Source organism: Aulonocara sp. 'chitande type north' Nkhata Bay, linkage group LG19, assembly GCF_057382095.1.
Source record: "Aulonocara sp. 'chitande type north' Nkhata Bay isolate Kocher_YH1m ecotype deep benthic linkage group LG19, A_spYH_male_GT1.1, whole genome shotgun sequence".
NCBI classification, from domain to species: domain Eukaryota; kingdom Metazoa; phylum Chordata; class Actinopteri; order Cichliformes; family Cichlidae; genus Aulonocara; species Aulonocara sp. 'chitande type north' Nkhata Bay.
In genome coordinates this window covers 30,821,809-30,847,767 of record NC_141362.1, presented here as the reverse complement: position 1 = coordinate 30,847,767, position 25,959 = coordinate 30,821,809, and the positions used below count along the sequence as shown (strand labels likewise).

Below are 25,959 nucleotides of genomic sequence, written 5' to 3'. Positions count from 1 at the left end.
TTATTTTAAAACCTCATATCAAACTATTTAGCTTCAATTCTATTTTACTTATACAGCACCAAATCACAACAACAACAGTCGCCTTATATTGTAAGGTGGACCCTACAATAATACACACAGAGGCCTTTTGCTGGTTGTTTCCATCTTGCAGATTTTCTACATCAGTCGGTAAATATTTGCATATCAAGCAACCTTCATCTCAAATCTCAGGCCACAATTTTCACAAAAAAATCCCACAAAAAATGTTGATCACCAAGACGTATTTATTGCACACAAATTCAGTATTCAAAATGGATTTGATACTGACATGGAAGAATAAATATATCACATATATCACTTATGGCATAAAGGCAAGATGTCCTTAAAAATCCCACTATCACTTGAAAAATACACAAATTACATTAGTGGAATTACACCTTCCTAAAACATCCATCATCCTGATTAGTCTATGATGTTGTTACGCAAAGTTTCCTCCATTGCAGAGTGTTCCCAGCTGTTCCCAGAATGTACTTTAACACAAACACAGAGCTGCACTTCAGATTTGATTGAACTTTACTATTGTAATGTCTCTCTAAGATCTAGCGACATGGTGCAGGCTTTCTAAGGGTGGAGTAATCCTCTTCAGATCATTTGCAAAGCAATTAGGCATGCCCCCACTGCTATTAAACATAAAGATAACAGCCTATGAGATAAGATGCTATTTTCACTACGTATCAAATGTGGATAGCTGCCTTGGGCCCCTGATATCAGCTAGATATATTTAAATCCCTGTAAATGAAATTAAAAATGTGATAATAAAAAAAAATAAAAAAATTAGAGAGACATATCTAGTGTACTATCTATCGAGAAATTGCATTTATGAATTAAATGTTCTTGCACCTAAATCCTTAATTAATGGAGCTATAATTATCACATCATAAGTACTACACATTTTATGCAGAGCAAATTTAAACGCATGGCTTCATGGATAATATCAACTCTGACATTCTACTAAACAAGGTAAATATCTTAATACTTTTTAGCTGCCAAGGGAACATACTGTAATGGTCAAATACGTCGATCGTTGCCACTGTGATCATCGCAGGACCACGCAAGGCCAGATTACGTCGCTAAAAGGGCGACCGGATCCAAAAGGATCGCTTTTGAAATCCAGAGTGAGCTGAACTACGTTGATTCGCAACATGCATTTGTCAGCAGGAACCAGAGGGCCTCTTTTGCATGTCTTTCTATCATCGGTGCACACAGCAAGAAGTAATGCTACCGACAAGCAAGGTGCGGAGGGGGGGGGAGAGAAAAAAAAGCAAATTCCCTGTTGACCTGTGACCCTCGACTCAAAGGGGCTGCCATGCATGCATACAGAGGAGGTTCAAACAGAGTTTATGACTGCATTATCTCTCCTCTTCCTCATCACCTCTCCACCCATCAGTGGACACTAGAAGCCACCACGCCGAAGCAGACAGACCAGGCATCACTCATTCATTCGCCTCCTAGGTGCCTTTGTCAGGTGATTGCTGGCGGAAAAAGGAAAACAGATCAATACATCTCCCATGGGTCTGACAGGTAATCTTTACCTGGGATGAAATATGAGTGGTACTAGCCTGCTGGATTCCTTAACTGTAACAGGACAATTGACTGGCTGCACGGATGCCATTCCACCATTTCCTAGCCATTGGAAATTCATTTCGTGGCATAAGGTCTGGCTGAGATGTCATTATAGTGACTGTTAATTGCCGTGGTGGCATGTAAGGTGTTCCTCCCTCCTACTAATGGAACTGTATCGGACCTGATGCATCTTCCTCCCCTGTCAGAGCCCTGGCACCAAAACACATACTGTTGGATAAAACAACAGCGCAAAGCTCTCCTTAAAACACTGCACAGTCAATACCTGTCAACAAGCTGAGGGGAAGAACACATCACGTTATTGTTTTTTTGGTCTAATTATTCTTATTCCTATTAATCAGACGTATACCGTAAGCACTCCCACCTGGCCTGGTTACAACTGGCAGACTGAAGCTGCAGAAGGAAAAGCAGCAGCAGTAGACGGGGAAAGGGGTGGGCTGGTCTCTGCACTTTGACTGATTTCTGTGGCAGGATGTCTTGTGTGAGGCATCCATTTAGACTAGTGTGCACACACAGCATTTATAAATGTCATCCCCCTCCAACATGATCACATAAAGCCTTCTCAGATGGATTATTGCAGACATATAACTCATGTTAATTGGCAAATCTCATTCTATTAAATGCGATTCTTCCCTTAAATAAGGCTTTAAAGTGCCGGAAAAAGACGCGTTATGAAGCTGATGATTATGCACTTCACTTTACTAAGAAGATATCTTGTAATCAGTAGAGAAAGTGCATACCTGGTAACTTCTTTAGATTCATTAAACTTTCCTTTAAAAAAACATTCAAAATAATATTTCAATTCAGGTGAGAATTTCCGTGTAAAATGCATTTTTAACACTATTAAATGGAGTCAGGCTGTATCTTTATGGTTTGTCATGTATCTCACAACATGCACAGTATTTTCTTTTTCTGAAAAATAAACTGGTTGTTTACCATCTTGGCTAGTATGAATATTTTTGATCTCTCTGTATGCTGCGATTGATCTTTTAATGCATCTGATGCTGCGGGAGGTGGGGGAATCCATATCCTAAGGGGAGGTGAAAATACAGCGCGCACGGATGTCCACTCCCGTCTCCTAGAGCTTCTCCACTTCTCTCCGTTCGCCTCTGCGCTCCTTCTAAACAGCTCCAAAAGCAGCCCATCCAGCACAGCTGAAAAACAGGCTGTTCAAACAGATCTGCAGCTGGCCTTGAACTTTAAATACATTTGGGCAAAATTTGAATATAGAAGGTAACCTGGAGAGAACAGAGGCGGCCCTCCGAGGACCGCTACTACACTCCCTCTGTGTTGTGCTAATGAGCACCTTTGTACCAACTGTAGCTTTTCAAATCCATGCTAATAGGAGGCCTGTACTTTGTGTGGCTCGCTACCGGTGGTCGCCTCTGTGAACCCTGTAGCAGCATGTGGTAGCTAAACATTGTGATGCTCCTCTGTCTCAGACAGCCACACTAGAATAGAGCAGACTGCCCCCCTCCCTTAGCCCACCCATCCTCACCTGACCATCCTTCCCAGGGTTCCTGCTGACAAATGCCGTGCAACTAGAGTGGACATAATTGTTGGATTGTGCGGTAGCAGGTGGCCTGGAAACTCTGTTTGGAAACAGGAGGAGCTGCCGAGTCTAGAGTGAAACGAGGAGCCTCTTGAAGCTGCCTTCTTCCTTGAAGAGATGGCAGAGGGCTTAACAAGGCTTGATTGCATTAACATTTGTCATGCTTAATATACTACCTGGAAGGACTGGATCTAGCAGTAACATGCTGATTTGAAGACTAATGATTTGCTTTGTATTTTTTTACTTCTTTGTTATAAAGTTTGTGCAGCAATAGGAGTTCAAGCCTTTTTCATTCCTTGGCACAATAGCTTCTTTTTGTCACTTTCCTCCAGACTTCAGATGGTACTTCTCGAGTCCCATTCAGTCCTACTGGAGCAAAGATAAACTCTCAGGCTGAGCACAAGTGGAGGATTGTGAAGCAGGTACGCTTGGTCCCACAGCTTCGAGGGCTGAGGTGTTACCGGGCCCTTGTGCCTCTTCTCTCTGGTGATCCAGGTAAAAAGGGTTGTAAGCTGCAGAGGAGGAGAGAGAAAAAAAAAGAAAAGCACATATCATATTCTGGACATGTAACCAAACACTGAGAGCAAACAAAAAGATAAATAAATCACATTGCCCTTCACTGTTTCAAGCCTCTCAAAAATGATTAAATTTAGTACATGACTCACAGATCGCTCCCTGGTTTAGGTAGATGGAAATAAAACTTTGAAGCAATCCTCTTCTAATAGGTTAAATATTAATTTTGGGTCACGTGAGGCAAACCCGCTTCACCCCCATATGACTGTAGACGTTATTAAAAAACGAAACCTATCTGTGCTTCTCTTATGGTGGTTTGATTGTGTTTCTGAACTCTTAATTCATCACACATCACATCTCGCTGATGACCTTCCTTTTTAAAGGATCCCATTTTCTCTTGATCTCGTGCACCTTAAAAGCTTTTTTCTCGCCGCGAGTGAAGAGAAATATCAGAAAGAGAGCCGGGACCAATTTTCGTGGAAAACAGAGGAACTCTAAAACAATTGCACTCGCTAACATGCCTTCCTGCTTTTCCTACTTCACTTTGATAAATAAATCTCTCCTGATCTCCGCCCACCCTCCCCACCAAAAAAAAAAAGTTAGCGGCGGTCACACAAGACATTTGCCAGGCAGTCCCATAACATAGGACAAGGGAACTAGAAGTGACATTGTGGCTCGGGGCTGTCTCAAAGGATTAGGCATTACAGCATTCACTGGTATGTGCTTTTGCTCGTTCTCCTTATATCTGCTTGTGGCTCTTTCCAGATGACTTCTTCTCCAAACTGATCCAGCAGCCAAGATAATTGATTAATATTTCTTGAGGGAATGATGACTAACTGTTGCTGAGGTTCAACACAAACATTCAGGTTAAACATAGTCAGAGGACTTGATCAAAATTCAGGGGATTTCTTACTGGACAAATAGGAAAAAACAGCAGGAAACACTTAAGTCTGAGTATGTTAAAATGCATAAGACACACCAGATACTAACTCAAAGTCAAGGTCATGTTTAGGTTAAGGTAAATGATTAATATTTCCTGAGGGAATGATGACTGATTGCTGCTGAGGAGTATGCACATTTGTATTTCCAATCAAATCAGCAAACATTTAAATAAATAAATATTTTTAAAACTACCATTTCATACGTTAATACTACTATTTTAAAACGCTTTAAAGTTGGAACATTCCTGCTGGTGGAATAATCAGTCTTCATGTTTCTCATATTCAGCCAATTACATTGAATGCAGTGGTGGAGGAAGTGCTCCGATCTTTAATATATGTGTGTTTTTATGTGGAAATCCTGAAATGTAAGTCCTGAATTCAAAGTTTTACTTCAGATTAAATGAGCTAGTCCATTAGATGGCATAAAAACTACAATATTTTTCTTCATATCAACTGATAAATTATCTTGCTTCCTTTTATAAATCACTGCTTTGGTAGGTTATAGATATAGTTTTAGATATAGAACAAAAATAAATACTGGGTAAAATTTAAAAACAAAATAGAATAAAGTGTTTTGCCAATTATTTAGTCTTTAACTGAAAATGCTACAAAAACAACATAATAGATGCTTACGCTGAAAAACTTTAGGTTCGTCTTCAGTTCAAACTCACAGTATGATCGTGTATAAATATTGATATGACAGCGTCACACAGCTGCTGCAGATTTGTCGACTGCACATCCATGATGCAAATCTCCCACTCCATCACATCCCAGAGGTGCACTCGATTGAGATCTGGTGACTGTTGAGGCCATTTGAGGACATGTTCAAGAAACCAGTTTGAGTTGATTTGAGGTTTTGTGACATTGTGCGTTACCCTGCAGGAAGCAAACATCAGACAATGGGTACACTGGGGTCAAGAAGGGATAGGCATGGTGAGCAGCAATACTCAGGTGGCCTGTGGCATTTAAACAATGCTCAACTGTTAATACAGGGCAGGATTGCGCCATGCTTTCATGTTGTTGTTTACACTAAATTCTGACCCTATCAGCTGAATGCTGCAGGAGAAATGGAGACTCATCAGATCAGGAAATGTTTTTCCAATCTCCTATTGTCCACTTTTGGTGAGCCTGTGCAAACTGTTGCCTCAGTTTCCTGTTTTTAGCTGACAGGAGTAGCGCCCAGTGTAGCTTCAAGGTCCAGCGTTGTGCATTCAGAGATGCTTTTCTGCTACCTTGGTTGAACCAAGTGATTATTTGAGTTACTGACACCTTCCTATTAGCTCAAAACAGTCTGCCATCGAGGAGGCATTTTCCCCCACTGACCTGGATATTTTCTCGTTTTTAACAATTCTCTGTGAACCATAGAGATGGATATGTGGGAACAAATATTTCTGAAATAGTCAAACCAGCCTGACTCATGTCAAAAACCATACCACATTCAAAATCACTGAAATCACCTTTTTTCCCTATTCTGATGCTCGGTTTAAAGTTAACCAGGTCATCTCGATCACATTTTAATACCTAAATGCATTGAGTTGCAGCCATGTGATTGGCTGATTTGCATTTAAAATCATATTAACAACTATACCTATTAAAGTACTCAGTGAGAATACACAGGTTTAACACTATCTAAATCAACATGTTTACTAAGCCCTGCTTATTTCTACCAAAAAAATGCCAAATCCCATTTTGAATGTATTAACTCAACAGTAAAGAGCGCATGGTAAACTTTGCAACCCAGAGCTGTCACCACTGACAACATTTAGTGCATTTAGTGCACGATGGAGGTCCAAAACATGCTGACAACATGTCGTCTTTGTAGCAACTATACTTTTCATATAATAATATAAAAATAGCATCCAAAGTGTACCATGTGAAGAGATACAGGTTTAGCATCTTAGTGTATTAATGTGATTACAAGGTAATCTAAAAATGATGAATAAAAGATTACCACCTGCACTCAACTGGTTTTACATCAAGGTCAATAAAGACATTACAATGCAAAGGTTTTCAGTCAATGGGAGAATTACAGTACATACATTTATTGTGGACGATAATGGGAAGTTGAATGGAACCATCTTACCATCTTAATAATAAGCTCTCATGTGATGCTCTCTAAAAACAATCATTGCAGGCCTTCCTGGAGCACTCCCCTTCCCCCCTTTATTAATCAGCTAATTACACATTGACAGTAATGGGCCTGCTGATTCCCACACTTAAATGAACAGGGCTGAATAGCTCTTTAATGATTAGCCTTTGTGTTTCTCTCTCTCTTCCGTGTACTAACACACACACACACACACACACACTCTGCTCTTTTTGCAAAAGAAAATAAAAAATAAAAGGGACGTTCAAATCAGACCTCCTGGTGAGAAGGGTTGCACACAAACAAGAAGCACCTGACAGTCTAGCCGGGTAAATCTACCTCCAGAAGAATGAAAGAATACAAAAAAAGAAAAACAATCAGAGCGGTTACAGCCGCAGCAGGTTTGTGGTTATAGCACATCAACTCATGTGGGTTTCAGTGTTAAGCTGGGCCTCCAGCAACAGTTGAAAAAAAGAAAAAAGCACGCCATGAAAGTTTGGTAGAGCCGTGCAGGCAGGTGCAGGTGGAGACGGAGGGGGGGTTGAAGGACAAGAGCAGGGTGTGGAGTGGAGCCGGAGAGGGCGAAATAGTGCGGTGGGCTGCATTTCTGTCAGCAGAAGTGATGGCTGAGTGGTAGCGTTATTTGTCTTGTGCTGCCATACGGCCCTCGCACCAGCCTGGGCATTAATGAGAGGGGGCCGGACCGGGCAGGAACACGGCGGGCCTCCAATGCAGGTGATCTGTCACGCAGCCGTCTCGCTCAGGCAAGGAGACACATGAAGACAGAGGGGGAGAGGAGAGGCAGCAAAGCTGACCGTGGGGCAGGCCTCCACATGGACACCCACATGTGGTACTTACCAACATATAAAGATAACAAGCGGTCTGACAAGGTTAAGCGCAAACTGACTTCAACCGCACTTATTTAGACAAAATCTTCCTGACGTCTAACACACTACAGAAATTAAGGCTTTTTTTTAAACTAGCATCGACTTTATAGAGATAAAGATGAAGGGCATTGTGCGAGACAGCAGGGGAGGAGTAAAATTGCAATAATTAATTAGTCTGTGTGTCAGGCCAGCCAAGGATATTAAATTCCATCAAGATCTTTACACTTCTTGATTCATCTCTTGACTCACAAATAATCCCCCAATTGTGTAGCGTGTACATGCTCTTCATACTAATTCACCATCAATGAGCGCCATGTGCTAAAATGCACAATTCGCTAATAAAAGCCAATGCAATTATTAATACATTTATAATTGCAAACTTTGATTTTGCATTTTTGTAATCACTTTTTTAAAAATACTTTTCAAATCCTATAGAGCAGAAAGAAGGTTTTCTTTATTCCAAATCTAGTAGGGGCTCGGTTGGATTTCTGGGTGGATGGAGGTGGTGAGAAAAGTAGAAAATGGTCAATTTAAGGCTGAGAAATCGAGTGGTCATCTAATCCAAACAGATACCTGGCTTGATAAGTTGTTGTCTTTTTTTTTTCCACAACAGGCTTCAAGCACTGCCGTGAAGGTGCTAAAAGGTTAAAGAAAGAAGACAAAGCAACAGCTGGGTACCACCTCAGTGATTCCCTATAGAGTCCTGGAGGATACCTTCAGTCGCAGACTATTTTCACTCCTGATTACAGAGTTTCAAATCAGCCACTAACACATACAGCAATCCACTTCCTCTGGCTAACTCGAAGACTCAGCTGTCGTGTTCACTAAACGCAACACGGCGAGCCGTGCTGCGCTTTTTACTGAATGCAGTAAACAATCTTTCCATGCAAACAAGATGTTTACCAGACAGCGCTTCTGCTCGATAAATCACCGAATCTATACGCGCTCGTGTCACAACGGCAGCAAACCAAAAATTTTTACACAGAGCGTGTGAAAGCTTGTCAGGGTGAATGTGCATCTCCTGGTGGGAGGTGAGATTACTGAGGAGAGACATGGTGCAGCAGGCTGCCAAAGTAAAGATTTATACAGAGCAGTTGCAGCTGCAGAAACTGACATTGGACGACATGGGATGCATGATAAATCATGGTGGACAGGGGGCACTAGACTCAAGAAGCAGGAAAACACTCTGAACAGGGCTGAGGGGGATGTGCATATCAGGGATTCTACTTCTGTCTTTTACATATAAGATGATAAATATATTTATTTAAGATGATAAATATATATATATTTTTTTAAAAAGCTTTATGATCATTTTTACACAAAGATTACATTACAATAACATATGAAGAATGACTACAGTAGACCGTGGGCCTGTTAACCTTTGACAAACAAGGTATGCCCCTCGTTCCGCATGCTGAGTATCAGAGGGCCTTAGGGGCCAGGGGTCCGTCCTTTTTTTTTTTTTTACTTTTATGTGAAGCAGTTTAGCACTTGGGAGGTGAAGGACGGAGTCGCTGGCCCCTCCATCACTCGTTGCAATAAATGGATGCAATCTGTATCCATGTAAAGCAGTGGCTGTTTTTAAATTCCACCTCTTTTATCCAAATGAATGATGGACCCTGGTACAGTGCACTGTGGAGCAATATTAATATACATCAGAGGCCTGCACCCCTCACTAAATCAGAGAACCACCAGCATTTGTTATTTAAATGACAAACAGCAGCTGCAGGAGTGGAGCACACAGAGGGGACGCGAGAAGAAAAGGTGGACAAACCAATTCAGATTTCAATCCAGCAAAGACAAAAGGCCCCGAGCCATCAGTCTAATGAAAAAAGGCAGCTCCACTGGTCTAAGCACACACGCAACGCTGGCTGCTCGGAGTGTAAGGCAACTGTGACCATGGAAAACACAGCTCATGAGTACATAAGTAAATGCAGTCAAATATAAAAGGGGGTATAGATGTAGAGATGAGGAGAAAATTATTAGCCCCCCGCCACATTGAAATGAAAAGTTTGTCAAATGCTTTTCCTACAAGTGAGGGATTTTGGGGCAATTCTAAACATACTTTCCTTTAGAAACCATAAATAACACACAATAACAGAATTACTTCAGAAATAAAAGAACCAGGCTCAGTATTATTATCCCCCTGAAAATCTGACTCCTATGCAATGATGCACTTTTTAATGCTCTCACCTTGTAAAGTCACGTTAAAGCTGAAGCATTCAGAGGTTCTCTGCAAGCTCTACAAACTAACATGACTTTAAATTTTAAAGGACTGTTTTTAATGCATGGCTGAAAAGCTGCAGCAGACACTAACTGCCTGAAGTGTAGAAACCATAGACAGCACCAAATGCTGTTTCCTCCAATGAGATGTTCTGCTTTGCTTCTTGTTTGTGGGTCTCTCTGCATTCACGTCTGTTTTTAAATCTCTGAGTTCTCACCTCTTACATGGAATCTTGTCACCGCACTTTCCTTGTAGTACCAAAAGTAATTTTGGCTGGTGCAACATGTTAGTAAATCTGACCCTTGGAATAAACCTCAGATCTTTTATCTACTTAAGATGTCATAAAAAAACAGAAGGGAACATGCCTCGTTTGGCCATGAAACAACTTGGTAATTGTACAAATAGTCTGAAAGCCTCTGAAAATGAGGGACTATGCATGAAAATAGATACCCATGGCATCAATTTCAAAATCCAGCATCATCTTGTTCTCAAGTGATCATATTCAGAAGATTTTTAGAAAATGTTACTGTGACCTTGAAGATTCAAAATCATCCAGAGTATTTAGTAAATGCACTTGTGGTATCAACTTGAAAATTCCAGAAATCTTGACCTCCAACCTTAAACTTGAGGCCAAGGTCACTGAGATTCAAACTGAGGTCTGACATTTTTAGGAGCTACGTCTATTGTATTTGGAGCTCCTATGTCACCTCATTCTCGAGGTATCGCATTTACAAACTTAGGTGTCCACACCCCCGACTCGCCCGCCCAGCAGCATGATGGCTATACCCCATCAGCCTTTTACAGCTGAGGGGTAAAAATGGCTCTAATTCCTATTAAAACGGACTTCAACCATATATGTTACATACTGACTGTATAAAAGAAAATCTACCATGGTTTTATACAGAGGCAAAACTTACAAACTAAAGGTGTTATAGAAAGGAAAATAGTTAAAAAATCACCTATCACCATTTTGAATGCTACATTTAACTCCTGAATCATTCACTAAATTTAAACAAATCTTTTTGGAACTGGAGGAAAAGTGAGGGCATCAATTAAGTAATTAGAGTTCATTATTGAGGTGCAGTGACATCGAAGTAGCTTTACTCGCAGCATGGCTAAAAAACAAACAAAACGCAAAGGTATAAAGTTTTTGCAATTCAAACATGATACTTTTACCTCATTCTCTGAGCTGTGTCACGTGCTAAACTGGGGTGGAGAGTGTTACCTGATGAAGTGATGGACACAGCTTCGGTTTCCCTCCGCTTCCTCACGTCTCCTGTGAACAGCAGTCCTGGAGTGAAACTAGTCTGTCTGAGTGAGACACAGAGAGGGAAAAAAACAACACATTACTCACAATATTATGATGCAGCTCCGACCTAGAATAAACACATAAACATGAAGAAATTTAATAGTTTCGTAAAAGTCGATAAATGCAACCGCTGCACATTTGCAAACGCTGCAGCTTCGCGTTTCACCTCAATACAACTTTGCCGTGTGTTAATTTTTCTTCATTAATGTATATTTTCACAAGAATAATGTGAGATGCTGGGGTGCGAGCGCCCGAGTCATCGCAGAGTTCACATAAACAAATTACACCTGCTCTGTGCCTCCTGTGTGTCATATGTCAGGGGCCCTGAAATAGGAAAAGCTCCCCCATGAGCTTAATAGCCCTGACTTCTGAGATGTAAAGTTAAGGTCAAGGTCTGTTCCATCACAAGGGGGTTGGCAGCAGCTGATGTGATCAGGGCAGTGCGAGTGTTTGTGTAGAGCAGAGAGAGGATGAGTGAACCCTGATAAGAGACGCTGACAGACTTAAATATTTGAGCTAATTTAGCACCATAAAGAATGATAAGCATCCTTTATGAAAATATGGATAAAAATGTAAAAATGAATTCATGGCAGCTCAACAACAAGGATGCATAAAAGATCTCTCTCTCTTTTTTAGCTGGTACAAACCAAGACTGTGGCTACCTAAAGCTCAACCCTAACAGGCACATGCTACAATGAGGCCCCGTCAGACCAGCCTTTTAACTGCGGCGTGTTCCATGACCTCAGCACCCATAAATCACATGACGGGTGTGCAGGCGCTGGGCGTTGAGAGCTGTGCGGAGCATGCTTTGAGCGAAGTCTCTATGTTGTATAATCAATAGATATAAAAATAAATGGCCTGACCGTTATTCTCTCCCTGCTACCCCTCTCTAATAAAATCCCAGTAATGCATATTTCATTTACTTTTATACTTATTGATTACCTGTACTCCAGTTAGTAAATCACGCGCCTATCGATCCCTCAATCGTACCTCTGTCGGACAGCACATAACCAGCCATTTGCGCCCCTGATAAAGAGCTCAGGCATTGAACTCCTCACAGTAAATCTTTGCAAACTAACTTTTTAATTCTAAAATCGATCCACATTTAAACGTCGCATTATTTCACAAGGCACGCCCGCGGTATTAAAAGTAATACCCTGATGCATTTGGTCTTAATGTGTGGTGGTCCATCCCTCCATCTCTTTTCTCCTCGCGCTGAGGCCGAGACATGTTGGCCCCCTCCTCAAGCGCCCGCCCGCCCACCCCGGCGTTACAGAGAGCTAAGATGCAGAGTCACTTCTAGTCCGCCAGGGGCCCAGTGAGCCACTCAGCACAATGCTAATCAAACATGAGAATACCATCAGCTGCCTCATTAACCAAGGAAAAACACTACCATTCATCTCAGAGCAGAAACCAAAGGCTTTGTATAAGCCTTTTACATGGCTCACTGCAAAACTGAGAGAAATGCTTAAAAAAAGCACAACAGTGTTATTATTTAACATCTGTTTCTTCATCAGCTTTAACAGCTTGACAGATGACGGCCTACATTTACTGAAACTGTAATGAGAAAGCAAAGATTGACTCAGAGGTAATGAGCAAAGAGAAAACAAGTACAAAGTAACAGAGATGGTCGGCAACTACTAAATTCTACCACAAGGACACTGAGGGGGAAAAAGTGTCCAAAATAGATTTTTTTTCAGGTCACATGAGACACTTTTAAATGCAGTGCAGTCTCTAAGAGAGCGGGGTAAAACAGCACTGACACAGGGTCAATTGTAATTTTGGCGCCCACATCCAAAAGCAAATATATCAATTAAAAATAATAAATCAAAAGAGGAGTGAAAGGCCGCTGTTACAAAATGGCCATCTATTTTCATTAGGTTACATGGCGCTTCAGGTGTGAGCAGGATCTCAAGATTAATAGAGGCATTCAAATGAATCAGAAAGGATTAGGGTCTCCAGGGAACATAATCAATAGCTCCAAATCAATAATCAATAGGCCACTCACACCAATATACTAACTGCTGACACTGTGATCTCACAATTAAAAAGAAAACTGGGATAGGGATGGCATAAGACTATGATTTATCTCACAGCACAAGTGTCATTTAGGAATAAATAAGTCAATAGATAAAAGCTGCTGCCGCCTGGCTCAGGTGGGAGATGGTTGTGCATTTTAACGCGGCTCAGAGCATTACAGCCAAAATCCCACAAAGCATTGCGCCCATTCACGCGCAGATGCGAGGATAAATGGCATGCAACCTTACGCAGCCTTTATCACTTAATATCAAATGTGTGATTGCTGCTGTCGGCTTGCGTACAACAAAAATCACAATATCATCCCAACAATACAGCACAAGATTAAATGCTCAAACTCTGGCCACGGAGAATTCACTTTCTCTCAAGGGTGTCTAAACAAAGAAAAGTCACGCGTGCGGTATGGGGGCTGAGCGCTGGAAACTTATAACACAGGTGAGAGTTACAAAACAAATTATGCGAATCACAAACTGACGGTTTGTCTAAAGTTTGTCGAGAACGGCCACGAGCGACGGCTCTCGTTGTCATGCCGAACAACATTTCTAACTGTTTGTATGCAAGAGCATTGTGGAGAAAGTCTAAAGTACCCAAATGGGTGCAATGTGTGCAAAGCTGGGTCATCGGGACAAAGCTGCCATCTCGCTGGAGAGCGGAATTGAGCAGCTTGGGGAGATGGATTCAGCTCGTGCCGTCCAATGGGACACATCAGAAGCCCCTCTCGTCAATCCCCCTCTCCCTCATTCATTTGGGAGTATGATTTATACTTTTTGAAGTGAAGGGTCTTGAATCCCACTATAAAGGAATTAAGAGGTCTCCCCTGAGTCTGTCATTCAAATGAGAGCATGGCAGGGATATGAGGGCTTTTTAATAGAGAGAAATTAGTATTCACAATGCCTTAAACTAGAATCTGAAGGAACCTTTCAGGTGGAGAAGAAAGGGCCAGTTTAGAAAGAAAGCCTTAAGAAGTCGGGGGCTTTTCATAGCAGCCGTGTTTCTGCCCCTCATCAAGGAGCCACGGAGCGCTCTGTGAAATAACCCAAGAGAGCGGGAGGAAAGGAGTGCGTGTGAAACAAAATTAAGAATGCGCCATAAATAGGCAGAGTGAAAACAATACAATGAGGAGTCCCACAGTCTCGAAGCCAAGAGGGCTGCTCGGCTTCTCAGTAGTCCCCCATGCAGATCCAACAGTTTCTGGGATGACTGGGAGCGATGTGATGCTTTGACAAACATCTCCTGGATAAACCTTTTTAAATGTTTCCGTGCAGTCCCAGAAATGCCAGCATATTAATCTGCATTACAACTATGTCAACACGTAGCATTTCTCCATTTGCAAACGCTGACCTTGAAAACGATTTAAAGTGACGCAGAGCACCACCTGCATGTTATTGTAAGTTTAGCTCAGACTTTAGGCCAAAACAGGCAATGTTTTGTTTGGGATTAAACTTTAACATTATTTTCTCACCTTAATAGTTCATTACTTTTCCCTAATTTTATGAAAATCTTTTTTTTTTGGGGGGGTTGGGGGGCAGATTCCACATTTCTGAAGTTTACTGCATAGAACTGCACACCCCATCTGTTTGGGGTTTACACAGTACAACTCCTCCAAATACATTTCTCATACTTACGTCGGGTTTTTTATTTATATAAATCATCATCATCAAAATAGTATTAGTTACCAGAATTTCATTTCATTTGCCAAAAAGTTATCTGTTGCAAAGCGTAAAAGGAAAAAAGGCCCAGCTATATAGTAAGCAGGATTTCTCCAGGATTTCTGCTTTTTCACTCATTTTCAGTCCAGTCCTTGTACCCAACCATTTCCAAAGGAATGTTTTTTGCTAGTTAGGCCAAATAATACTGTCCTATGAATCATTCAAGCATAAAAATGCACCTATTTGAAAAGATGAACCAGTTTTTTGTCTACGCATAACAGACAACTTAGCAAAGAAACCATTTTAAATTGCTTCTTTAGGCACTTTGTTACAAGCAGCCTGTTGTAAAAACACAATTTTTCCTATTTCTGTAGCCAATTCTATGGAAATTGCCAAAGATAACACGGTTTGAAAGATATAAATTGTATTTTTGCACAAGATTCTTTCAGCCAAAACAAAACAGCATGATGTGCAGTGGGTCCTCCTTTTTTTGAGCCACCACACAGTGCCATCTGGAAAAGCATTTGATTGGCAACAGCTTAATTTTTCAGCTTGACAATGATTCCAAACACACTTAAATCCAGTTAAAGAATACCTGGATAGAAAAACTATCAGTCATGGATTGGCCTCCCCAGAGCCCAGACCTCAACATTATTGAGGTAGTGTGAGAACAAAAGGCAGCCAACATCCAAAGAAGAGCTTTGAATTTCCTTCAGGAAGCCTGGAGAACTACTCCTGAAGACTACTTAAAGTAGTCTTCAGAAAGCTGCCTAATAGAGTTCAGGCTGTGTTGAACACACACACATCAAAAATTGACTTTGAAGCTTGTTCGAATTGTACAGACTGTTTTTACCTTATATACTGTATTTTCATAATGTTTCAATAAATCTCTACACGCATTTCCCATTTTCTAGAAAAATATAACAGAATGAGGAATGGCTCAAATGCATTACGTAGTAATATATTTGAAGAATATATGTAAACACAGTAGTTACAGTATGTGTACCTCTGAGTCCTACACGTCACTGCCAATAGTTTACATGAAGCATCGAATGACGATTAAATTTCCTTCTAGAGTAGTTACAATGTGAATATTGCAGCTTTGAAGCATGAAATGAATTCAGTGAATTGTCAGGCACAAGAGGGAAAACAGTTGTTTCCTGACACACACACGCACGCACGCACGCACGCACGCACGCACGCACGCACACACACACGCACGCGCACGCACGCACGCACGCACGCACGCACACACACACACACACACACACACACGGTCATTTTAATAAGGAAGGAGAAGGTTAACACACAGAGTCTCATCTGAACAGAAATCACTCCAATTAACGCTCTGTAACTGATTCACTTAAGTGAGCTGGTCATTGACTCCCCCATCAATATATTGAGCTCTGATTAAAAGGACTGAATGGTGCAGGCGTGTGAACAGCATCAACTACCGGTTTCTGAAGACCGAGGAGGAACATCTGAGATGGGGGCTCTCTGGCACCATGTCAATAGGACACACTGGTAATGGGCACAAAGGGTTCATCTGTAAAAATGAAAGAATCAATAATATTTAGAATATGCAGTTTATTTAAAAAAAACAAACATAATAAAGCTAAAAAAAATGTGTTATTCTTGCACACCTGGCTTCGGTCTCGTTTTCCAACAGAAGGCAACCAAAAGCTAGAGGAGATAAAGAAAAAACGATCATGGAAACAAATACAGTTGATGTCTAAGAGTTATGTTTCTAAGATAGTTTTAAAAACTTTCGTACTCTCTTTGGTAAGGATCCTGGGAAAAGTGTCTCAGTCGCTCTACAAACACTGGCATGCTGCTGGCCTATGAAAAACGAATCAAAGATGTACAATAAGAAACAAAACACGAAAACTGTGCAACGGTAATTATTGAAGAGGGAAATTCAAGCTTTCTTTAACCTTGCTGGGAGGCCGCCTCCTATCCCTCCTGACGCAGCATGCAGCAGAGCCAGCCAGTCGTTTAAGACGTGAATGATACCCTGCAATGGCACAAAAAAAACAACACTTTATGGTTTAGCAAAAACATGAATAAAGGAAAAACTGAATTGGTTACACTAACAATATAATCAAAAATTCTGATTTTATAGCATTCTTCTTTTTTTAAACAAGCAAAAGAATTTATAGGACAACTCAAGTGTCTCCTGTAAGCCAAGGTAGTGATTTGCGGACCAACGCTACATACTGACGTGGTACCAGTCAAATATTCAACAGCGCTTTATTGCAGTGATAAAGATGCAGACTCGAGCGTTTCAAAATCTAATACTATATCTAGAAGACAGAATTGCTCTTTGCAACCTCGGTCAGAGAGTCGTGCAGGTTGCAGAAAGGCGGCTGAGGAATGGTTGTCCTCAAGGGGAAGCTGGCTGTCAGAGTCCCAGCTGGGCAGCAGGCCAGCCACACCCGTCCCAACTCCACAATCCCCCTCGAAGAACCAGTCACTCTGTTCGTCATCACCTGCACAGAGGGGAAGGGAAGATCTTCCATCAGTTAGCAAATCACTCTGACAATAATGAAGATTGTCAAGCAATTTGTTGAAAACATTAAGTAAATATTAGACATAAGCTACAATAACTCTCATTTAACGCTGTGTTGATGTCTGAGAGAAGCTAAGTCACTGCACATTTTTAGCATCCTACAAGCTGCGGGGTGAACTACTCCTTTAACTACGCATTACCAGACAGCACCGGGCTTTTCCCCAGACGGCGAGCTCTTCTCAGACCTGTCACTCAGCAAAGCGTACACAGGAACCATGCCTCTCACAGTCAAGGTGTAGTGACAACTGTTAAATCAGAGGCCGCCTGGCCCCACCACGGCTAATGAGATTAGCAAAGGCTTCGGCGCTCATTAACACGACATGACAACGTCTTATTAGAGTCGCCTGGGTGCCCAGCAACCGGCCCATTGTATCTAAACCGCCTTCTCTAGCCCCAGCATTCCCTCATAGCCGAGCAGGGTATTGTCCAAATATGACAGCTCGTCATCGTTCTAGTTTGAATCCATGTTAATAATACATATTTGTCTCTTAATACCTTGTCCTCCTTCATCATTGGTGAACAGACCAGGGTCGCTGCTGCATGTGCTGCTGGTTTCCCTGCAAAGAGAAAAAACATCACATGTGAATGATTCCCATTGAAACTCCTTCTTTAACGTCAATATCAATAAAAATCTGAGGATCGGGAACTCCACTTTGATTTGTCACCTCGTAGATTCTTTAGGTCAGGCAATGCTATAGCATCTGAAAAGTGAACAATGAAAATCCAAAAATGGCTATCTCCTGTAATGTCAGTATCTAACATGCAACATTCAATAATAGAAATAATGAAGAAGTCTGGATCTAGAGGTCGACATAAATGGAAATGACACAAAGAGACAGAGCGTGCTGTGATCTCCCTTGTTGTGATAGCAAACACAAAGGCATCAGGAGAGACTCTGATCGAAGCCACTGAGTGACATGAACAATCTAATTGAATATCCTCCGCTGTCAGCTCCAATCTAATCTGGCCTGCGTTGTGGAGGATGACAGGAGAGCGAAACGCATTCCCCTGTCCGCCCCTCCCTCTGGGTGTGCCCCACACGCGGATCGACCCACAGACGTGCCGCCTCGACAACTGGCCGACATCTGCTGCGTGGGCTGCCTCTGCACAGACCGCTCCGTTGCCGGTCCTCCCCACGTCCTCGGGGCAACCCCCGTTACGCTCCCTCCACACCCTCTGTGCCCCCTGCCCCTCACCCAAATAACTGTGGCCTTTCTTTCTTTTTCACATTTCATCCTCCTCAAACTGGGACCTCCAGACAGTTCAAGGTCAGAGGATAAGGAAGGAGCAGTAAGAGATGAAGAAAGAGGCCATTTTTTCTGCCGTTGTTTTTAAATACATGTAGCACATGGGTTTATTGATTAACTACACGCTGCATGTACTGTTCTGAATACCAGTAAGCCTGGGTGACTGGTTTCTAACACACACACACCAGTTTCCAACAGCCACAGTACTAATTGTTTTAATTAGCTTCTGTTTGACCACTTTTTTTAAAGGAAATATATATTTTGGCATATATTTGATATATCATCATCAGCTTGAGCGCCACACACTGGTTTATCCATTTAATTAGTCAAATTGGTATTCATGCAACTTTTTGAAAGAAAAGGCGCTTAATTCTCTTGACCAGCTTGCATTTTGCTTCCTGTTTATCAACGCTGACCTTGCTTGTAGGAGAGAGCTGGAGGGTCGGATATGCGCTGATATGGTGCTTTGCCATATTGCAGAAGCCTGTCAGTGATGACAGGATCAGGAAAATGCCCATCCAGCCTGTCTGCCTGCCTGCCTCCCTAGCCAGATGGTCCTGCAGCTTCTTCCCTAACATCCACAGGAAGCAGATGTGAGAGGGAACAGGCCTCTCCAGAGAATCTGGAAGATGTCTGCCCTAACCCAGCAGTCCTAAACCGTCCCTCCCCTTCAACCTTCTCTCCTCACCGATTCCCCCGGCCTCTCCTCAGCTGTACCCCACCTCTGGACATATCAGCTGGCATCTGGAGCACACAACATCAGAGGAGGACACTGCCTAAAGCTCTACAACAGCCAACACCTGCATTCCCCCCCCACCCCCCTTTTATGCTCTGGTCTATTACCTTTCACAGGAATTTCTCAGGATGTTCTTTCCCATTTTCAAATAAGAAATCTGTTTTGCTTCATATTGTGGGATTTTGTGCAAAGTTTGAAAAAGAATCACAAGTATAAACAATTAATTAGAGACTCCCATTAAGTATTTATCCGTATTAAAGGTGTAATGTGATGTCGCTTGAAGCAGCATAGGGCCGATGTGAGACCGTTTCCATTAAGTACTCTAATTAATGTTATAAATAATTGAGGTCCCCATTTTTCTTGGGACCAAAAGAAACACCTCTTCTTTCTTCTTTGACCTTTGTTGAGAAAAGTTGACAAACGTTTTGAGCAAACTTGGTTTTGTCTCGCTGCATGCAGCAAGAAAATCCTTCCATGAAACTGCAGCTTATCTGATCAAATGTAACAATACTTTTCTGTAATAAATACCATAATTAGAATAAATATGCCCAGAAAAAACAAAGACAAGGGCAAAACGAAATTAAAAAACTGCATTCCAGCACTTAGAAATGGACTTAGCTTCCCTCACAGCTGTATTGTCTTATTACAATCCAAAGAGTTGAAGCAAAACACAGTATCCAGATGAGCACTAATCATTAGGCTATAATCCTCAGCTCCTGGGAGAGGCAGACCAGTTTGCACAGAGATTACAGGCAAGCCGCCATTTATTGAGCCTGGGCTCATTCTGCAGAGGAATAAAGAAGAGGCAGAGTCGGAGGGGGGCAAAGTGCTGATAACAATGGATCTGTGGGCTCTTCAAACAAGCCGCCCCAACCCAAATCCATGCCCTCTTCCATGGGTGTCTGATTATAAGGTTATCCCACCCTCCCTGAGCTGCAGTAATTGGATTAGTCTCAGAGATTTATGAAAATTAACTTCTGCAGATGCCGTGCTGCCCCCCCCCCCCCAAAAAAAGCCCTCCTCACTGAGTTTTTAAAATGTAAATGATATCAGTAAGAGAGAAGTGCCCACAGTAGATTTTGTTTGCTTTTGATGCCAGGGATGAAATCAACAACACCAGAAGCAGCACACAGCTGGAGACCAAGGCCGAGCCCGGGACAGCAACTACCCACAGGTGAGGCCTGCTTGCTGGGACAGCCTGGGTGCCAGGTGGCCTCACTGCCAGCAGGCTGAGCCACGTCTAATCAAGGATGTGGAGCCCAACTGGAGCTACCAACATCTGCTCTCCTTGCACTTGGGTGGCTGAAGGCAAAGCCCTGCTCGGTGTGCACACAAGCCGAGTGACCTTGAGATGAGGGAGATCTTAGAAGACCAGAGGCTCCAAATGAAAAAGGTTAAAGGAATGAATCAAAACTGAAAGAAGAAAAAAGTCCAAGTGACTCAAAAGACATTACAAGAATGTCATGAGTGTCTGACATCAAATGGACCGTACACTCTCAGAGCATAAATATAGCCGCTGTACCACTGTCAACCCCTCATCACCGCTGCCATTTGTTCATATCCTTTTGCCTCTGCCAGGACTTAACCATTAGATTGTTCAGCCCTCAGTACAGTGTGGCAGTCTACTGAGCAGCAATCAACAGTGGTGGCGTTGTGCAAGTGAGAAATGATTGACAGCGTGCCATGGTGCTCCCATTTATTTCTTCTCCGGAGCTGTTTTCTGTCAGAACGGCTATTGATTTTTCCATAAAGTAAGAAAACAAGTACCGTTTAGGGGCTAGGGAGGTCAGCACAAATTAAACCTGAAGATGTAAAGCCTTCTCTCCGTCCCATTATGGGTTCCCTCAAATGTCTTCTTCACACATGTTTTATGTGATCAACAGACAATGAGATCAGCAAAGGAAATATGTTATGAAAGTCCACTGGATGGCATTAGAAATGGTAAACAGGATGTACGACGCTTCAAAAAACCGACTCTGTTCCTGTGTATCTGACCAGCACTGAGAAGCATTTGTGTATTATAACTGTAACTGTATTGTAGCATTATATCCCTGACAACCCAATGACTATAATGTACAGAAATGGGATAGGGTGTGTGTATATCAGCTACTGCCTCCTGAGTCAAGGTCCGTGTCTGAATCTGCTTCCTGAATACTCTCTACTCTCTGCTATTGTATTCAAATGTTAAAATTCAGAAGTCCGAGCACGACATGGTGTACTCAAAAAACACTTCTATTATGACAAATAAATGCCACCGACATGCACCACTGCCTAGATACTGAAGACGTGCATCTATTAGAGTAAAAATCAGTCATTAAACAAACTAGGCTTTCATAGCCTTGTACCATTTTGTTTAGGGGTACTAAGAGACTATCTCATTTTAGCTATAATCACAAGCAGTTTTTCAGGTGTCACCTTGTTTAGTTTGTGCAACTATGATCTTCAAAGTAAAAAAAAAAAAGCAACCTTGGGGCCTGAAAAGTGAAGCCACTTTGTAAGGACCTAAAACTGCAGTCCCCCTAGTGGCCACTAGAGGCTCAGTCCAAAAGCAAATCAATCCTTGCAGACTCGCATGTTAAAACCCAGTAAAAACAAACATGTTACACACTGGGCTTTTATAGCAGGGCATCTGCATGGGGATGCTTTCAGTTCTTAATGACCTACTCAGTTACATCTTATAAAGGCTTAGAGTTTGGATCATAAGTGGCACGACCTCTCTGAAAACGAACATGTTATATATGATATATGGATGTATAGTACCTACTACTGCAAGATAAATAACCATAATGTAATATGGTTAAGTTGAAGCATATATAAAAATCTAATGCAAAGAAATTTACAGATGCATAGGTGCATTTATAGATACAAAAACTACCTCTGTACATGTTAACGCCTCTTAAATGTACAAAACAAGGAGAAATAATCTAATTGTTTTATTTACTTCTCAACACACAGTACTATTAAATGTGTATATTTAACAGAGAGCGGTGAATGAAACTTAAATTGAGGTCATTGGTAGTTTTTGGGCTTAAGCTAAAGCAACATATGGTAATGTTTTCTTTACTGTAGTAATATAATGTCCCTCTCTGCTGCCAGTTACAGCCACATTTAGTTTTGCTAAATAAAATGCGCACAAGACGGTGCACTCTGGGACTGTGGGACAGGCACAGCTTTAATTACCCAGCCCAAGACAGGAATTCATTTCAAAACAAATCAATACCACGCCAAGTCACTCATTTATTTGTGACAATATTTCTTGAAAGAAAATAATGAGCTGGCAGATGCCCGGAGGCATAACTATCAAAGATCCCTCCCTGATGATCATTTCAGCTATACGAGATGAGGATGAAGAGACTCTATCATTCATTTTTAATGTCAACTCAATACTTTAAAGCGGAGTGGCATGATTGTGATACATTTTTTTCGGTTTAGTTGAGGACATGCTGAATATTGACAACTGGCTAGATGGAGACAGGCATTATAGATCATCCTAAATGTCGCCTTGTTTAATTGCTTCTGTCTGATAGTAGTTATGCCCATGACTTTTATGTTATGGGTTTAACTGCCTTGGTAACTTTCAGTTTAAAGGGTAAAAGGGGCTTTTAGAGTTTTGAGCTTCTTTTTCAGCATGATTTAAATTGAGACTCTTTAAACAAGGGCAGGGTTAACATTTTGCTCGCTGCACAACTGTAAATTAAATGTTGGGTTCGAAAAGCTGAAAATGTTATTTTTCACAATTAATGAGTCCAAAGTGCTTAATACGACTCTTAATGTTGGGTTGAGGAGGCCAAAAGTTGGGTTTACCTCAAAGAAAAAAGAAAATGTAAAAAATTACCCATCAGACATGTTCTCGTCTGCAGCATCTCTGTGCTCTTTCTTTCTCTCCCAGCACTCCTTTCCCATCAGTCTGGCTCTTTCAGTCTTTCTGTCTGCTCCCATCCAACCACCAGACCGCTTCTTTGATCCTGACAGATGCCGCACCTTAGAAGGCCTATTCCTCTGTTTCCTGTCCAAGCCAGAACCTTTTAAAGTGGACTGCAGTCTGACGGTTACATTTGAGGTCATGCGTTTAACTTTCCTCCGCCTCCTGAGTGGACGTCCGGGGTTATTCTCAGTGAAGGAGTCGGACTCTGGCCAGGAGGACTGCCTCGCCCTGACTGAGCCTCTCATGAGGGACGGCCATCGGGTGGATGCGGTCATATCGTCAGAGTCACTGCAATTGGCCACAGAAGTAGTGATGTTCTCCCTGTATTCTTTAGCCTCGTCCAAGCTGGACTCGGATGCCTCGATCCAGCATCGCCTGTGCTCTATCGGGTAGAGGGTGGACTCGCGAAAACGCTTACGGCCTCTGCGACGGCGGATCTGACGGCGTTGCTGCAGAGGACTAAGTACCATTTCCTCCCACAGCTCTCCTAGCTTATTCTGTTCTGAGGTCTGCTCCAGTGCAGATACCAGGTCCTGCACCAGCTCATCCATCATGGTGCTGGAAAAGAATGGAAATGTTAGTGACCAGTTAAACTCTTTGGATGACTTGTCATGTTAAATTGCAGGTTTAAAGCGCAGGCTAGAGGTTTATATGAAACAACAGAAACGTCCGATGTACTTTTCTAATTGATTATCAGCATCTTCACTCGCTGGCCAGCAGGCACACATGCCAAACCTCTTGTTAATGCAAATATCTAATCAGCCAATCACACAGTACATTTAGGCATGTAGATGTATTCCTGTTGAAGTTTTAACTGAGCATCAGAAAGGGTAAGAAATGTGACTTCAGTGACTTTAAATGCAGTCACATCGACTGGTCCCAGTATTTCAGAAAGTGCTGATCTACTGGGATTTTCTCACAACCATCTCTAAGGAATGGGTTATGATGCCAGAGGAGAATGGGTAGACTGACTTTGAGCTGATAAAAAAGCAACAGAAACTTTAAATAACTACTCATTACAACCAAGATGTGTAGAAGAGCATCTCTGAATGAATCTGCAGAAACTACACTGGATGACACTGCTGTTAGCTAAGAACAGGACACTAAGACTACAGTTCATACAAGGTCACCAAAACTGAAAAGTAGAAAACTGGAAAAATGTTGTCTGGTCTCATGATTGCCCATTTTTCCTGCAACATTTGAAATCAAATCAAACACTTAGACCACTGCTGGTGGTGTAAAGGTGTGGAGGATTTTCTTGGCACACTTTGGGCCCCTCAGTAGCTTTTATTGTTTAAACACCACAGCACACCTGGGTGAACCTGTGCCATGAAAAATGAAGGCAGTTTTGAAAACAAAAGGGTGTCCAATCCAGGACTACCAAGATGTTCCTAATAAAGTGCCCGTGAGTGTAAATATTCAAGGTGTAAAGAAAACAACAAGTCAAACCATTCATTGGGAAAGTCTAATGGAAATAGTGTATTTGCAGGTTGTTACTTTGCTGGACTTGCCACTAAACGACACGCCATTGTTCCCTTTTTATTTCATATATTTCTACTCTTATAATTATGTAATCATTAGTGCAGCAGTGGGCACTCTGCTAGGACAGCTGGGGTCCACCTGTCCCTGCAAATCAATACAAAATTGCTTTCTTTCTTTATGGGCGGGTTCTCTTATGGTTTGAGGAAGACATAAATGATGTGCCAAACCCTGCAGTCACGAGAGCACCATTAAATTGCCAAATATGGAAGTATCTATTGAAAGAATGGTTTGTGGCTTCATTTGGAGAATGAGTTGCAAAGTGAAACCGCTCCAGAGGGACTTAATAATGCAGTTATATGTGTTTCTAGTAATTTGTTACCTGTTTGTGTATCAGCAGCATTATGAACTATACCTCCCCAACCATCTCAGGCATGATGACTGAGGTCCATTTCAGTAGACCCAAGTAGCAGTCATAACCACATTTTTAAAGACATGGGACAAAAAACACAAACAAAGAAAGGAACCCACCACCTCCTCGCAACAATCACAAAGTAAATCCACAATAGCTTTAGCGCTATAAAACATCACTAGGTTGATTTTTCCCCCCTTTAAGTCTAGCAGCATAAATTCGTGGTGGGCTCATCATCACCGGAATTGCTCCGTGTTTGATTGCAGCGGTGTAGAAAGCGCTGCATTTACGAGCATTTGCAGGTCATCATCGGCTTAAAAGAAAAGAAAAACGATTGACATCACGTTTTATTAGCAGTAAAGAAAAGCGACTGTGTAGCTGTGCAACATCAGTGCAGCACAACAACAGCTCAGGCTGGCTGTAGTATCCGCACGCTCGGCTCAGCCTGTGTTACATAACAACAGCTCACACGTGAGCTCAGCGCAAGGACAGCCACACATCTCTGTGTCCACTGCTGACAACAAAACAAGCGGTTTACACGCGCTGAACACAACGGCCGCCTCACGGACACGGTGTGCGCGGATCTATTCGGATGCTATTTAACGCCAGGGAGAAGACACCCCTCTGCGTTTCGAGCACTCACCAGTCGCAGCTTGTCTTGTTTTGTTTTCAGCACAGCTGGGACACCAGACGCACTTCCGCCCTGCAGTCCAGCCAATCGGGTGGCTCCGCCTCGCTGTGACTCCGCCAAACAAAAAAACAGTGCGCCACTG

The 25,959-nt window shown here is 42.1% G+C and overlaps 1 protein-coding gene across 2 annotated transcripts; it reads right to left on the bottom strand.

Moving 5' to 3' along the window:
- Positions 1-233: 233 nt before the first annotated feature.
- LOC147307390 (G patch domain-containing protein 2-like) lies at positions 234-25,925 on the bottom strand. 2 transcript variants are annotated; one of them, XM_086275171.1, is made up of 10 exons: positions 25,830-25,925; positions 23,206-23,853; positions 17,883-17,944; positions 17,149-17,307; positions 16,753-16,832; positions 16,593-16,657; positions 16,462-16,501; positions 16,273-16,364; positions 11,049-11,134; positions 234-3,684 (listed from the first exon to the last, which is right to left on the bottom strand). In XM_086275171.1, the coding sequence occupies exons 2-10, from the start codon at positions 23,847-23,849 to the stop codon at positions 3,539-3,541; spliced, it is 1,374 nt and encodes a 457-aa protein (XP_086131297.1). In that variant the 5' UTR covers positions 23,850-23,853; positions 25,830-25,925; the 3' UTR covers positions 234-3,538. The 2 variants fall into 2 exon arrangements, with proteins under 2 accessions (XP_086131297.1, XP_086131298.1); XM_086275172.1 differs by having other exon boundaries at positions 3,549-3,684; positions 11,049-11,130.
- Between the last annotated feature and the right edge of the window lie 34 nt (positions 25,926-25,959).